The sequence below is a fragment of the Gymnoscopelus microlampas genome (genome assembly GCF_963454915.1).
Source record: "Gymnoscopelus microlampas genome assembly, chromosome: 24".
Taxonomy (NCBI): Eukaryota; Metazoa; Chordata; class Actinopteri; order Myctophiformes; family Myctophidae; genus Gymnoscopelus; species Gymnoscopelus microlampas.
In genome coordinates, this window is record NC_139961.1 from 13,441,437 (window position 1) to 13,457,700 (window position 16,264).

A 16,264-nucleotide genomic window follows, 5' to 3' on the forward strand; every position below is an offset into this window, starting at 1 on the left:
GCCAAATATATATCAATATGGGGGTCCTTGGCACAAAAAACTTTGAGAACCACTGCCTTAAAGAATCCTAGTATTAGTGTGAATGTGAAATACATACGGCGTGGATTCCATGTGGATCTCCAACGTCATGTTGATAACGGCACATTGACACCGTGACGTCATATTGAATTCCAAATATGGAGTTATTTGCCTCTCCTTTGAGTTCCAGTCTAAAACAAAAAAAAAACGGTCTAATTTCAGTATAAAGTATTATGTGAAAACATTTGTGAAATTATTCAGGTAGTTACTTCCTTGGCCTAGTGGCAACACGCTAAAGCAATTTGGCACAGATCGGTCCAGTGATTCATAGGGCTGTATCAAGAACCATTGTGGATCTTCAAAACACTGTAAGGGTCTTTGGAGCACCCCACGGAGAAACTGATACCGATTTTTCATTCTTAAAATGACTGCGTCTGAATGTCTGAATGACTGAATGAAAAACACATCTGAATGGCAAGTCCGTGATCAATAACATGGCCACAACATTCAAATGAAACCCCTGTAAATAAGATAATTGTGTTTAGCTTCCGGATCTTTGTGGATTCCGGTGTAATCACACTGAAGGGTCATACCAACCAGTGTAACTTAAAATAAACCCTGGTATGCCTCTCAGGCTGTGTAATTGCACACTGGTTAACAACTCCAACCAGGGAGCCTTTCAGAAAGTACAAATTAACTGCTTGAAAGACAAGTAACAATAGAAGTAGAAATTAAGGATGATGACTCACCTTTCCAGTCTGGCTCTGTGGGCTTTCGGAGAGGTTTTTTTCTTTAACTGATGCTAAACTATTCAGACCCATAATAAATCATGCATGAAGTCTATTATATTAAATAGAAGCCATACATATGTACTCCGCTATGTAACAGTCAGTGGGAGATTTAATTAGCTGTCTTAGGGGTAATTAGTAGAAATCAAGCCTATTATTATGTGGGTCTGATCCGGCTCCATAATACACTTTTAACTGCATGATACTGTTGCTATTGCTACTGTGCAAGTCAGAGAACTCTTGATGCATGGACATGAATGCTTGTTTCACACACAGTGTTATTTCTAATGGAGTCTCAATTGGCACACTCTGTGCTCTGTCTTTGATTAACTCATTAGATCTTTGTCAGATGAGTTTGATAATTGGCGTTCCTGCTATTTAAAGGGATAGTTCACCCCAAAAAATATGTTTTTTCCTATGGATTAGTCACCCCATAGAGACTTGAATCCATGGATATTTATTTGTTTTTGTCACATTCCTAAGCCAATAATTTGATGACCAGCGGACCGGTAGGCAGCGTTTCCAGTAGGAGACCCAAAGGAGTCTCTTTGTGTCTCCTACCGGAACCGCTGCCGGTCATCACATTATTGGCTTTGGAATGCGACAAAAAACAAAACGAAATCCATGAATTCAAGTCTCCATGGGGTGACTAATCGATAGGAAAAAAGGCATTTTGGGGGTGAACTAGCCCTTTAAGTCTTGATCTGCATTCTTGTCGTTACCTTCCTGCATCTGCCCGACTTCCCGTGCATCCTGTGCCATATACTAATGATGAATTGTTAATTCTCTGTGGCATCGTGTGTCAAGGTTTTAACCACCTGAACCCTCGCGCCGACCTACAAGCTCACGTTGTGACACGTCGTGAACTTGTAGAGATTAGGTAAAGAGCATAGCGGTGGCGGCCATTTTGTTTGAAGCGGCTCTGGTTCCACGGATAGAAAGCCCATTCATTCAGCCCATAGCGATTTCAGAAAATCAGGTGAATCATGACCATTTTGATTCTATGTCAAAAAATATTTGAAAACCGCAAAGTTACAACTTGTAACTTTGCCCTTTTTTATTTTCATTTTATTTTTTAATATAGTTTCGGAAATCTCTATGGGCTGAATGAATGGGCTTTTTTATCTGTGGAACCAGAGCCTGAATTATACTGTATATAGGGTTTAAGTGGTTAATTGAATCCTTTGCTCTGATTCTATGACTGATGCGGGGGGACTGTGGTAATATGGGACATAAATGGTATAAAAAAGCCAAGGCTGAACTGTGTCTGCCAGTGTCATTTGAGGGCCAGCTGTGTGACGCATCGAGCACAGACGAGGGAGGGTGTGTGACATCGTGAATGCACTGAATCTTTTGCCTCAACGCTCGGCCTCTGTTAATGTATTAGCATACGGAGAGTATAGCTACAGTAAACCCTAATCCACAGCTATAGATAGACACAGTTTGGGCTGTTGCCATTTTCAGAGCCCCCCACACACACACACACTCCACATGCTGTTGCTAAGTAACTTATGATTCCGTGTCGGCTGATACTAAAGGGGAACTAAAGCCCTACACCACCAATTGTGTTGAGTTTGCTGCCATATTAAGGTTAAGAATCGTCTAAAGCCTATACGTAAGTGCTGAGGGTGGGTAACCGGAACACTCGCCCCTAAACACACGCCTCTCATTTTCTTTGCGGAACGCTCACACCCAAGCGGTTCCTGTATTCTTGTGTTTGTTTTGTTGAGGTTAAGGTTAGGAATACGTTTAGGGTTAGGCATAGTTTTACTGAGGTTACGTTAAGGAACAAGGTTAGGTTTAGGGCAACTGAGGTTACGTTTAGGAATACCTGGCGACCGCTCAGAGGTCGCCGGATTTGACCTGGGGTTGAGAGTGTTTTGGGGCGAGCGTTCTTGTATTCCTGAGGGTGTGTGGCATCATAGACGTACTACAATATTTAGACGCGCCATCGGCCACTTGTGGCGGCACGTCAAGCTTGCCAACCCCACGGCAAGAAATATGCCAGAGCTGTATATATGCCAGAGCTGACGTTGAGAACCAGTCCTATACCACATAGTAATAATAATAATAATAAACTTTATTTGTATAGCACCTTTCGTGACATGACATGCAGCTCAAAGTGCTTTACAGAGCAAAAATACAATTACAGTTACAACTAATTTAACAATAAAGCAAAAAAGAAAAGCAGAAGCATAAAACAACATTAAAATAATAGCATAGGGCAGTGAATCAGGCAATACAGTGAGGACATGGACAACAACACAGAGATTTAAAAATCAACCAAAAAAATCAGCTAAAAGCAAGAGTGAAGAAGTAGGTCTTGAGCTGTGCTTTAAAGCTGTCGACATAGGGACAGACCTCTCCCTGTGGGATGCTTTCAAATGTGTTCAAAACCGGGTCATGATCTGTGTCTCTATTGTAATATCTAATGTTTACGATGGCTTTTTATACCGTATGTCCTATATTAAACTGGAATAAACTGGACGAAACACAGTTTATATCAGAGTGACACTCCTCCCATTCCTCTGAAGAAACTATTCTGTTAATAATGTCTTCTTTTGATCATACTTTGAATGTAAATATCCTATGTTTAGGTTTCACCAATGATCATTTCCAGGATGACACAAGACTACTTAGAGGTACCCGGACTTTTTTAACACTTGTGTTGTCAACCCTTTACCAGTGATTTGTTTTCTATTAAAGTCACTCATGTATGGTCATTTTGTGTCACAGTTGTTTGACCTAGGTTTAATACCAGCCACAAAAAAACTATGTGACGGTATCGGGCAGAAACCTTGTATCTCCATATTTCATTTTTTTTCGTAACTTAATGCCCTACTTTGTCAAACAAGTGGGTCCTGCAAAAGAAGCTAAAAAAAAGCCTATCTACAAGCTGTTGAAAGTAAAAGTGATGATGTGTAGGTTTTAACCAATATTTAACCACTGAAACGTATTAGCAAGAGCTTGTGAATAAATGATAACTACATAGGATCCATTGGAAAGCAGTTTTTTTTTTTTTTTTTTTGGAAAGTTACGTTTTTTTTTTCGACATTCAAGGTTTCCCACCCGACAGCGACACATTGTTAGCGTTTGTTTTGACCACCTCAAGCCCTATTATAGTTGACAGGAGTCCCTCAGGGCTCTATACTAAGGTCTTTCCCTTTTCTATTATTGTGGGGAAAGCTCTTGCTGAAAATAGCGCGTTGTGAGCTTGTCTATCTGCTGTTTTCAGAAAAAGCTTCCCCCTACAATACGGATGATGGGGTTTGAGTGGTTAAACCGTGGGGAGAACCAGAAGGGTTTGTGTTTTGATTACATGGTTTCATGTGCTATACCTAGGCTAGGGTGTTCCAAGGGGTTCTGCACGTTGTCATTCGAATCAAACGCACCTCCAGCTGTGTTCATTCATTATGCACCTGAGAGAAGACGTCAATCACCGAGAGGTCAAATTCATTGCAGTTCAGAAAAAAACATTTCACACCAGAGCTTGGTGTTAGGGGTTAGTGTTAGGCTGAGGGAACATAGGAAGACAAATGATAGGGATGTCCGATATTATCGGCCTCCCGATATTATCGGCCGATATTAGCATAAAAATTGATATCGGGAAAATTGAACTTTTTTTTTTTTTTTTTTTTTTTTTGCTTTATAAATAAGTTACAGGAGTTCTTACTGTATATGGTGTGTGTGATATGAAATTTGAGCTTACCCTAATCACAATAATCCCCGCATATATCGGTATCGGTTGATATCGGTATCGGTAATTAAGAGTTGGACAATATCGGTATATCGGTTATCGGTAAAAAAGCCAATATCGGACAACCCTAACAAATGACAATCAGATTGCATACAAAAGCGTTGTTGAATGAAAGAGCTATTAATAATGTTATATGGTTAACCAGAAACAAACGGGGAGCTCAGCAACCTTTTCTATGCACATTCATGAACCTCTCATTAGTCGCTAGAAGAAACAAGCTGTTCTGTTCACCGTAGGTTCAGATAAATGAATGAACTGAAATCATCACAATGGTCTAACTTTATAGGCTTACTGTACTGTGAGTGTGGATACCTCTCCACTACGTACACTTGAAACGGTTATTCGTTTAGTTTTAGTTGAGTTCTATTTCGGTCACAAATTAACATAACAGTTGGGCATACAATAGAAGCAGCAAAATGTATATTGGCCGAAAAGGTATGGGCTGAAGCCGAAGCTTATTATGCCCACCTATTAATATTTGAATCATTTAACTTTTATTGAATTATATACATGTTTCTTTTTTTATCTATCTAGCAAGAACAAAAGTTATTGGACTTCTTCTGACAGATGGATAAAGAGGCTTTGAAATTCTGTTTTAGATAGATAGCAAAACAAAGAGGAGAATCTTTGCGAATCCACAGAGAAGACCAAAGGCTGGATATTGAAGAAAATACTCTTAACACATTTTCCTATTCACTTGCAGTTAAAAAATATTTATTGGGAGGTGTGTCCCCAATATATATTCTTTTGTAAGTGAAGTGGAAAGAGTGAGTCTTTTCTTTTACATGTATAAATGGCAAAGTATCACGGCTCAATGATAGTACCTTGCGCTGAAGACAGGATACTTAGTCCTAGCTATTAAAACAATAAAACTGTTGAAAAAGAAAAAGAAAGTTGCGGTGGAGAATGAGCTGCACCTTGGGGGCAGAACGTGGTGAAACGCTGAGTAAGGTCCAATTACTAAACAGAAAATGAGATAGACTTGTCATGTTGAAATGAAGGGGGAATTCAGATCCGAGTTTACTCTAATCACGTCTCTCTCTCTCTCTCTCTCTCTCTCTCTCTCTCTCTCTCTCTCTCTCTCTCTCTCTCTCTCTCTCTCTCTCTCTCTCTCTCATATATTCGCAAAGCCCCCAGGCCAATAAGCCTGCCTCCGTCATGAAAGAACGAGGCCATTCGAGTTCACTCCGTGAGATGCTGAGAATGTCGGGAGAGAGTCGGTCAGAATGTGGGAGGGAGAGGGCTGGAATGTTGTTAGCTCCTAAGACTAGCCCACCGGTGGGCCTTGAGGATATTGCAAGTGGGCCCCCAAATTATTGGCAAAAGATTATATTGATAATAAAACATTAATATGATATATTTTTGTTATGTTATATTAAAAACCTATTAAAAATGCTTTCCATGACAATGACCCCCAAATAGCCATAGCCCTGTCTGCGGTCCCCCTATTATGAAATGGCTAAAATAAATATGAAAATAGCGAATAGAAGAAAATTGCCGGTTTACAAGCTCACAATGTGTCACATCACTATGTGTTGGGAGCTTGCAGATCTGCTATTTTTGCTATAATTTGAAAAGGTTTGAAACTTTTTGTTTGTTTGTTTGTTTCTTTATTTTATTTCTTCATGTCTTTATTTTATGTCTTCATTTTAAATTGGCACAGTTAAAATTATTTTTAATCAATAATTTGTTTTATGTATTTATTTATCTATTGGTTTGTTTGTTTGATTTGTATTCAGTTTACCTCTCCAAATGGCCATCTAGTGCCCCCCCCCCACTTTGAACAGCTGTGTGTGTGTGTGTGTGTGTGTGTGTGTGTGTGTGTGTGTGTGTGTGTGTGTGTGTGTGTGTGTGTGTGTGTGTGTGTGTGTGTGTGTGTGTGTGTGTGTGTGTGTGTGTGTGTGTGTGTGTGTGTGTGTGTGTGCGCGCGCGCGCGCTCGTGCGCGCACTGTGCACACACAGTCCCAAATGCACACTGACAGAGGGTCATGAGCTTGGATTGGAAAGAGAAGCTCAGTTAATCCTGTCTGTCTACCTGCTCTGGAGCGGACCGTCTGTCTTTGTCTCCCGCAGGAGGCTAAAAGCAGCCATTAGCTTCCTCCACCTCGCTCCTGACACTCCGGACAGGCCTTGGAGAGACTGCTAAACAACAGTGCTGGAGGAAGCGCTAAGATTTGTTACTGAAGTAGCAACACCACAATAGAAATGCCCTGTTTAAGTAAAGGTCCTGTATTCAAAAGTTTACTTGAGTGAAACAACCCAAGTGTTGACATCAAAATATAGGCTAAAGTACCAAAAGTAACACTACTCATTTCAGAATGTCCCTGTATTATTTCACCCCTTTGGTAGGTTATAAGCAGTTATATTAATAAACACAACGACGTGTCTGTCTCAGCATGAGTATTTTTTTCGCCATGTTGGATCTCGTTACAAAGTGAACTCTCATCCCAAGTCTCGCGGGACTATATCACTCGCTCCAGTCAATGGAGTGTACCACAGTATGTTACAGTCCCAGGTTTTCAAAATCTTTCTAATACATTTAGTGTAAAGTGGTTAATGTATGTTTTGTAATAATAATCAAAAGCTACAAAGTAACTTGTGAGTTAACTAAAGTTGTCAAATCATTATATTGGAGTCAAAAGTACAATATTTGCTCTCTCTGAGGTGTAGTGGAGTAGAAGAAAATAGAATCAAAAAAGTACAAGTACCTCAAAATTGTACTTAAGTAGGCTACAGTACTTGAGTAAAGGTAGTTACTTTCCAGACACTGCTAAATCCCATCCACCGTTCACCGCTACCAGTGCTTGTCATTAGGGATACGTGCGCTATATTTACAGTGAGCGTTCGCTTACATTTGAAGGGCCGCGTAGACACACACTTTAGCGAGCGAAGTGTTAAGCACACATTAGGCGTTTGCTTAAAGGCTGAAGTTCTGCTAGCTACAGAGACATCACCCTCCACTTTCTCAAGTCCGCGGATGCACCCTCTCCCTCTAATGATTTAAACGGTCTAAAAACGTATTAGCCTATTAAAAACAAATTAATGTGAACGGACGGACATTTTAAGAATCAATGTGAATGAAAAGCTCTTGCAGATAAGACCCAAGGTCACCATTTATGCAGTTCAGTTCATTGTGTATTTCTACTCGCTGTCTTTTTTTCCATTCATTATCACTGTTCAACACGTTTTCAGTGGCCATCAGCTATTATGTAGCTCAATCAATTGCTTGTCATCCGAAAAAAAAAAAAATACATTAATTTATAAAACTTAAACATAGTTTGTGCAATTTATATTGAATAAGCAGTTGACCCATTTTCAACCTTATCTTCTTACAAACTGTCCACAGCCCACCTCTGATACGCAGAGCGAGTACACATAAATGCGGTGCCATCTTATTATGGGCATTACTGAGCACCAATTATATGAATATAAGGTTGAAAATGGGTGAAGTGCTCCTTTAACTGAATGCCAATTGCCTTAAGTCAGTGGTTCTCAAAGTGGGGCCCATGGGACCCTCAGGGTTCCTTAAGGGGATCCAATGGACCCTTACAGCTCTGTAACTCTAAGGGTGCACATGTGGAACCAAATGGACTCGTAAGTGTCCATTTGATTCCGTTTGTGAACTCATAAGGGGGCACAAGTGGAACCAAATGGACCCGTAAGTGTCCATTTCGGTTCCGTTATGGGGGTCCTTGAAATCAAAAAACAGTTTGAGAACCACTGCCTCAAGTTATTCAATGTATGATTGCCTCCCCCCCTGACTCTGTGTGTCCGTGTGTCTGTGTGTGCAGCCTACATCGAGGACGTGGCGCGCTGCGTGGACCAGAGCAAGAGGCTCATCATCGTCATGACGCCCAACTACGTGGTGCGGAGGGGGTGGAGCATCTTTGAGCTGGAGACGCGGCTGCGCAACATGCTGGTGACCGGCGAGATCAAGGTCATCCTGATCGAGTGCGCCGAGCTGCGCGGCATCATGAACTACCAGGAGGTGGAGGCGCTCAAGCACACCATCAAGACGCTGACGGTCATCAAGTGGCGCGGCCCGCCCAGCAACAAGCTCACCTCCAAGTTCTGGAAGCAGCTGCAGTACGAGATGCCCTTCAAGCGCCTGATGGAGCCCCTGACCATCTCCCACGAGCAGGTGCTGGACGTCAGCGAGCAGGGCCCCTTCGGCGAGCTGCAGACCGTGTCGGCCATCTCCATGGCGGCCGCCACCTCCACCGCCATGGCCACGGCGCACCCGGACCTGCGGCCGTCCTTCCACAACTCGTGCCACGCCGCCACCCAGCTGCGGCAGCAGAAACACTATTACCGTAGCTACGACTACGACCTGCCGCCGGCCGCCGCCGCCGCCACCACCGCCACGACGACGTTGGCGGCGCCGTCCCACCACCACCACCACCACCACGTCCACGCCGGGACCCTGCCGTCGCTGACCTCGCTCGGCAACCAGCACACCTACTGCAACATCCCCATGACGCTGCTCAACGGCCAGCGGCCGCAGGCCAAGTCGCCGCGCCAGCAGAGCCTGGAGGAGGCGCACGCCAACAACGCCATGCTGCCGCTGCTGCCCAGGGAGACCAGTATATCCAGTGTCATCTGGTGACGGGGGGGAACAAACCCCCGGAGTGACACTAAGAGGCAAAGTGGTGTGAAACCAGTGGTTCTCAAAACCTTTCGCATTTCAAGGAACCCCCAGTTTGGTAGGTATTAGGCCCACGGACCCCGTCGCATAACTCTTGAGAGCGTGCAAACGGAACCGAACGGATCGGTTTCCTGTTTGTGCGCTCTCGGAGTTACCGACCTGTAAGGGTCCGTTTGGTTCCTAACTATCAATAATTCTTCTGGGGGGGACCCCCGTCTGTAACCTCCTCAAGGACCCCTATCGGGGGTCCCCGGACCACACTTTGAGAAGCACTGGTCTAAACGCGTTCGTTCCATCACACTGGGATCTACACGATGTCCATCACAGGGAAAGACTCATCGTTGGAACTTGGACCCCAACAGGCCCTAAGATGCATGGCAGCCATATTGGCAAGAAATTGGGCCACTTCATTACCGTTGGTGTTTCCAATGATTCTAATTAAGGTTGCGTTCCATTGCTGGTCAAACGGAGTCTGGACAAGCACTGCTACACTAAATGGAACGCAGCCTCCATTGGTAGCATTGGTAACACCCGAATGTACCTTATTAAACCCACGGGGGCAATTTAGTTTCAGCTTCACCCAGCTGATGGCTGCTCAGGTGATCATATTGAGGTGCTCGGGGTGAGTAGCTAGGGGTTACATCTTGACACATTGCCGGGGCCTGGAATCGAATCTGGGACCCTCTGACTGTTTCCCAGGCTGCCTCTCTACCCGTACAGCTATGGTCGACCCTGACACATGTGAAGGACATCCGAAGTGACCCAAACTCTAGCCAATATGGCTGCCATGCATAGAGCCTATGGCACTAAGCTACTTGCTGCTGTAGAGTATCGTTTTTTGCACCAGGAAACAACAGGGGGAAAGGAGACACACAGGACTGGTTAAGTTGGTGGCGGATGTGGGTTTTTATCCGTTTCAGTTTTTGTTTTTGTTTGTTTGTTTGTCTGTCCCATAAAGAGCTTTTATGAACTACGACGAACAAAAGACAGAAAGGAAAAGAAGCAAAGGAGTAAAAAACAACAACTTTTTTGTATGCCTGTATAAACACAACACATACCACAAGCCGCCATCTATACATTAATTTACCCAGAAACTCAAGGAATACAGGGTCCTGTACATATGTTTTCTAATTCTTTGTAGCATCGGTGTTTGAGACTTTTTTTTTTTTTTGCTTCATGTCATCAATTTGGACTCTTTTTCTCTTTTCGATTTTCTTTTCTTTTTTTCATTTTGTTTCATTTTTTTCTATTTGTAAAAAAAAAGACAAGAAAAAGACAAAAGGCAAGCGATGGCCAGTGAAGTCTGTCTGTAAAACCGTCGTTACCTTTCACCTTGAGTTCTTGTCAGCCGGTATACGCTGCAAAGCTCTCATTTCTGTTCACGTACACGTTATGGCAAAAATTGGGAGACAGGTGGGACATTTCAAGTTTTCGGGAAGACGCGAGCGCTTTCTGCTGGCTGCTGTTAAATGTTGAGAGATGAAATCTGGTTTCAGAAGGGACTCCTTGACACAGCTAGATTATGCAAAAATATGTAGACTTGGGCATGGGGCATGCAGGATTAATCTTGTGATGATGGGGCTGGGGTTTCCCCAAACCCATTTTAGTCATCTTGGCCAGTGGTTCCCAACCTGGGGTATATGGGACCCCCTTAGGAGGGGCGACTCAGAGATCACAGTGGGGCGGGAGGCCTTGTCTATTTGGAAGTTGTTGAAAAATTATGTTTCACAAAAATCATAACTTGCGAAACTTTCATGGGGAAAAAAGCAGATCCACGAGCTCAAAATGCGTTGTGAGCTTGTCGATTTGCTATTTCCGCTATATTATGTATGACTATTATTAGGTTAAAGGGATAGTTCACCCAAAAAAAAAGACTTATTTTCTATCAATTACACACCCCATGAAGCCTTGAATTCATGGAGATTTGTTTTTGTTTTTGTCACATTCCTAAGCCAATAATTTGATGACCAGTGGAAAGATACTAATGTCTCCGGTAGGAGACTCAAAGTTACCGTAGCCGTAGCCGAATTCGAGGCTTCATGGGGTGTGTAATTGATACAATAAACAAAGACAAAAGGTTGGGAGCCACTGATCTTGATACAATAAACAAATACAAAAGGTTGGGAGCCACTGATCTTGGCCATGAAATGCTTTTGGGGGAAAACGTAACCACTTGAACCCTACAGTGTCCCTATTCTGGGGCGCTAACACATTGATTGTTTTGTAGAGCTTCTAGATTGGCTATTTGGTGTAGAGGGAAATACTAGAGGATCTAGTATAGAGCCCTGGGGGACCCCGGTCAATGACGTACATAGGGTTTAAGTGGTTAAAGGCTAATTTATACTGTGTCGTATATATGACATGAATGACATATTTTCAACTGGGAAAAAAATAACGTTTAAATTAGTCTTTAAGTCCTGGCAGCTCAAGACGGTATGAAGAGAAATGGTGCTTGGGGGTTTCATTTCTGTCTGTCTCTCTCAATAACAAAAGAAAACAGCCTTGCTATTTACCTTAACAGATGAATATATCACCTAAAAATCTATTATGTGTATTATTTTAATGAAAAAGTCTATTTTTGTAACCGAGTGATATTTGCATAGAAAAGAAGAAAAAAAACAACATACCTACTGTACCAACAACCATTCCTCTGAGGGAAGGAATTGAACGCAGACAATTTCAAATGACGTTTTTATGTGTAATTGCATTGCTCACAAAAGTCGATATCATCGTTGTTGTCGGGCAGAAACCTCGTATCTCCAGATTTTCATTTTTTATGTTTTTCATTATTTAATTTGATTAATACCCTACTACTGTCCTGAGTGTCGCACAAAAGTCGGAAACGGGAAAACTACAAGCTGACAACGTGATTGTCATTGTAGATCTGCTTATTTCACAACTTTTGAATAAAAAGGGGGAGAAAAAAACATTTTAAGTGAAAGTTAAAGTGGTTAAGTGTCTGTGGGTTTTATAAATATTTAACCAATGAATAGATTTAACAAGAGCTTGTTACTAAATAACAACTACTACAGAACCTGTGATCCAATGAACACAGGTTCTTATTTTTGTTTCTCCATTTCCTGAAAAGTAACGGTTTTGGACATACAATGTTTCCACCCGACGGCTACGATATGTAGTCATCTACTAAATATCTTAACCTGATATTGCAAGCGATTGGGAGTGAGGAAGGGGGCTGCGTTGTTTTTCATCACTAAAAGATCATCATTTTTAGGGCAAGTTGAGATATTTGGAGATCACCGTGCAAAGTAAAGTGCAAGTCCCTCAACCATTTTAATTAACCGCATTCCCCAATAATGGCCGACGTTACGCGGTGGATTTTTGCCGCCTAAGATGGTGGTTCTCAAACTGGGGTGCGGGGACTCCCAGGGGGTCCCTGTGGTCTGCAACTCCGAGAGCGTCCGAATGGATTGGATGCATTTGGTTCCATTTGGACGCTCTCGGGAGTTGGGATTTATTTTACAGTGTAGATTGCGGGTCCCAGAGATAGAAAATGGTATCAAAAATGGTGGTCTGTGGCCTAAGGCTTATCAAACTGAGGATCCTTGAACTTACATAAGTTTGAGAACCACTGGCCTATAGAGGATGTGGAGGATAGCGTTCGATAGTAGTGTCAGCACCGCTTACACAGGCATTTGGAACAGGAGTTGACCTATATCTCTTTTCGACTACACAAGAACTAAGCGACCCGTGCTGCGGTCGTGTAAAGTGTTTCACACGTTCTGGGTTTGTTTCCAAACGCTATAGCTCGGTTTTCAGATAAAGTTCTCAGAACCTAAATTTGGGCCCTGCTCAGGGGTAATAGAAAGGCTCGTTTTCCACACAGCTGTGTGTGATAAGCATACTGTATACAGAAGGAAAATGCATTAATTTTACAGGTGTAAAAGTGCAATTGATTGCCTGAAAAGCGTTCTATACTACACATAAAATGTTGCTATTAACACAAACTACTGAATTGAATGAAATAGCGTCTTCTGCTTGTGTCCTGGTGCACAAAAGCAATGCAGTCTCTCCGAAATCCGTAAACAATAGCAATGCAGTCTCAAAATCCGTAAAAAAGTTAAATTCTTTCAACGTAGGCTACTCGTGTGTTTCGCACACATCGGAGATAACAGAGATTCCCATAGAAATGAATGGACTAAACGGAATTACGGACAGAACACACAGCTGTATGGAAACGAGGCGCAACCCTGAGTTCTGGGAACCCAGAACTTACAGTATACTGTAAGTTATTTAAAACTAGCAGATCTGTGATGCGCTGTGAGCTTGTGTATTTTCAAAAAAAATCCTAGGATTTTTTAGGACTTACCTCCCCCTTCATAGGTGGTTCTTGTTATAATGGAAACGTAGCCTAAACAAAGAAAAACGATCAACTTCACGGGGCCTGGAAAGTTCCACGTTATGGAAGGTTCGTTGTCGAAAAGATCCACTAGTTTCCTCTATAGGACCACATGAGGCTCGCCGATCCTTTTAGCGTTTGATTTCCCCCGCCTTTTGAAAAAGACAGCTGGTGACTCTTTGTGCATAGCTAATGGTGTCACGTCAACCCAAAACGTTTTACCAGCCGAGTCGTTTTGTTCCAAAGGAGAACCATTGTGATCAAACTAAATGAAAAGGTTTCATTCCAAAATGAGATGTCCCTAAATCTACACACAACGGTAAAACGATTCTTGTACACTTTATTTTGAAACAGAGTTCTAATAGTCGTCAAGGTACGTCCGGGGAAGTGATTTAGGGGGCTAGTTTTGTAATGAACCTCTTTTAAAGAATGCAGACAATGTTGTGAGAATATTAGAGGATGACTAGAATGTACTTAAAAGATGCAAATACAGACCCTTGAGTGTGTGTAACCATAGACATATACTTCTAAAGTGAGTTAGACCAAAGCAAGCTACACCCTCATCACCTTTTCTTTTTTTCTCCTTCAGATTAAAGCGTACATGTTGGCTGGCTTGGCCTTGATGATGTCTGAAATTAAAGGTGAAGTACTCTCACATTTCCAAACAAACCTGTACATCGTCGCTGTCGGGCAGAAACCTTGTATCTCCATATTTTAACTTTTTTTTTGTTTACATTAATGCCCTACTTTGTTGTACAATAATGTCACTCAAGAGTAGCAAAAATAGCCGATCTACAAGCTCACAATGCGTTGTGATGTGACGCGTTATGAGCTTGCAGACCGGCTACTACCGTTGCATTTTTAAAAAAGTGAAAGTTGTTACGTTTGTCCATGGGTTAAGTGTGTTTAACCCTTAACAAGACCATGTTACTGAATAACTACATTGGATCCATTGGAACACATGGTTCATACGGTTTTGGACATACAACGGTTTCCACCCGAAAGCAACGATAGGTGGCCTGTATGCGCTTCTGACGTTTCAGTTGTTCTGCAACCTTGCCACTTGCTTTGCGTCTGATAAAGCTATCCTCGCGGCTAGGTGGGAGGCTTTATGTTTTCACTCACCACAAAATATGCAAAAAGGACCAGCTAGTAAACAACTAATTGTTTACCTCCCCCTAACCTTTGTATAATTCAATTATTACTTTTCAAGCTTGGTTTCTTGGGTCCTGAATCTTTTGAAAGCAAGACATCCTATTCTTTATTAGAGAAGTCTTATCTCACATATTCAATATCCAAACAGAGTTTGGCCCTAACTTTTTTTTTTGCTTTTTAAGTCTAACCCACAAGGAAAGCAGCACCACCTTCTATTTCTTATTTCGGGTCTTCTTCAAAATATATCATTGCTTTTGGTTGGAAACCTTGTATGTCCACGACCATTACTTTTATATTAGTATTTTGAATAACATTGTTAAAATAGGTGATCTACAAGCTTACAAGGACATCGCGACGCATTGTGACCGTGTAGATCGGATATTTTCACTACTTATGTGTGACACTCTTGTATGTAAGTTAGGGCATCAATTTACGGGGGGAAAAATCCCTTAACCCATTAAGGCCTGAGGTTCCGATTCTACAAAATGTCTTCTAAATCCAACAAAATTTCTTCTAAATCCAAAAAAAAATTGAAAAAAAAAAACGTATGTTGCTGTCAGTGGTTCTCAAACTTTTTTCACGTCAAGGACCCCAAAATGTATATATGTATTTGGCCGTGGACCCCCGTCTCAAAATATTTTGTTCCAGGAACCCCCCGGAAGCAAAGATTTGAGTTACAAATGTTTGCTTTAAAAAATGTATATCCAAAGATTTGCATACATTTTCTCAATTTTTCAAAAATAGCCAAAGTGTAAATAATGCTTTTTAGCTCAAATCTAAAAATGACGCGGATGCGTTCCAGGTCTTAATGGGTCACATATGGAGATACAAGGTTTCTGCCTGACAGCAAGGATATGAAACTCCACCCCCTGGGATTAAGGCTATCGACATCCTCCGAGCTACTTTTAGCTAAAGCCTGACCGGCGTGCAAGACAAGGAGGCGTTGTGCATTTAGCAGTACACTCCCGTGTGATCGGACTTTGGCCAGCCTGGCAATATCATCCAGTCACCGATTAATTTAGCCCAGCGATTATGGGGCCGCGAATATATTTTAAGTGGGCCCCCAAATAATAGGTAAAACACTAAAGATCTTAATGATAACATAACCTTAAAGCTGCACTATGTAACTTTCCTGTTCTACCCCTGATATGAACCTACCTGAATTATTTTTTATTTATTTTTTTACAACTGAGCTAATAGAGCCTGTCTGCTTGCTCTGGGGAGAAATTGAATTTTGACCCTTCAGGTCAAACTTTGTGTCAAACCAGATGACGGGATTGTGTCCAACGGGCGTGTCCAACCCAGACACAGGGAGACCAAATACAACCACCCCAATTGTTGAAGTTATATTGTATTAACATACTCTACCATACAGATTGGACAAAATAACATTTTACTCACACCAAGAAGTTACATAATACAGTTTTAATTGAAAGATGTATGTTTTTTTTTTTAAAAGTCTTGGTAGTCTTTCTTTAAAACCTCGAGAAACGTGTTTCATTGTGATACCGATAAATGCAAACTTAAAGTATACTATGTTAAGT

At 41.9% G+C, this 16,264-nt stretch overlaps 1 protein-coding gene across 1 annotated transcript in view; it reads left to right on the forward strand.

The window, feature by feature from the left end:
• LOC311040419 (interleukin-1 receptor accessory protein-like 1) overlaps positions 1 to 9,169 on the forward strand; it is a gene marked incomplete at both ends in the record, with an annotated part of 684,931 nt that extends 675,762 nt beyond the window's left edge. Inside the window, 2 exons of the mRNA XM_084050699.1 lie at positions 3,404 to 3,448; positions 8,355 to 9,169. Coding sequence (XP_083906825.1) covers positions 3,404 to 3,448; positions 8,355 to 9,169 — 860 coding nt within the window. The remainder of the gene's footprint in view (positions 1 to 3,403; positions 3,449 to 8,354) is intronic.
• Between the last annotated feature and the right edge of the window lie 7,095 nt (positions 9,170 to 16,264).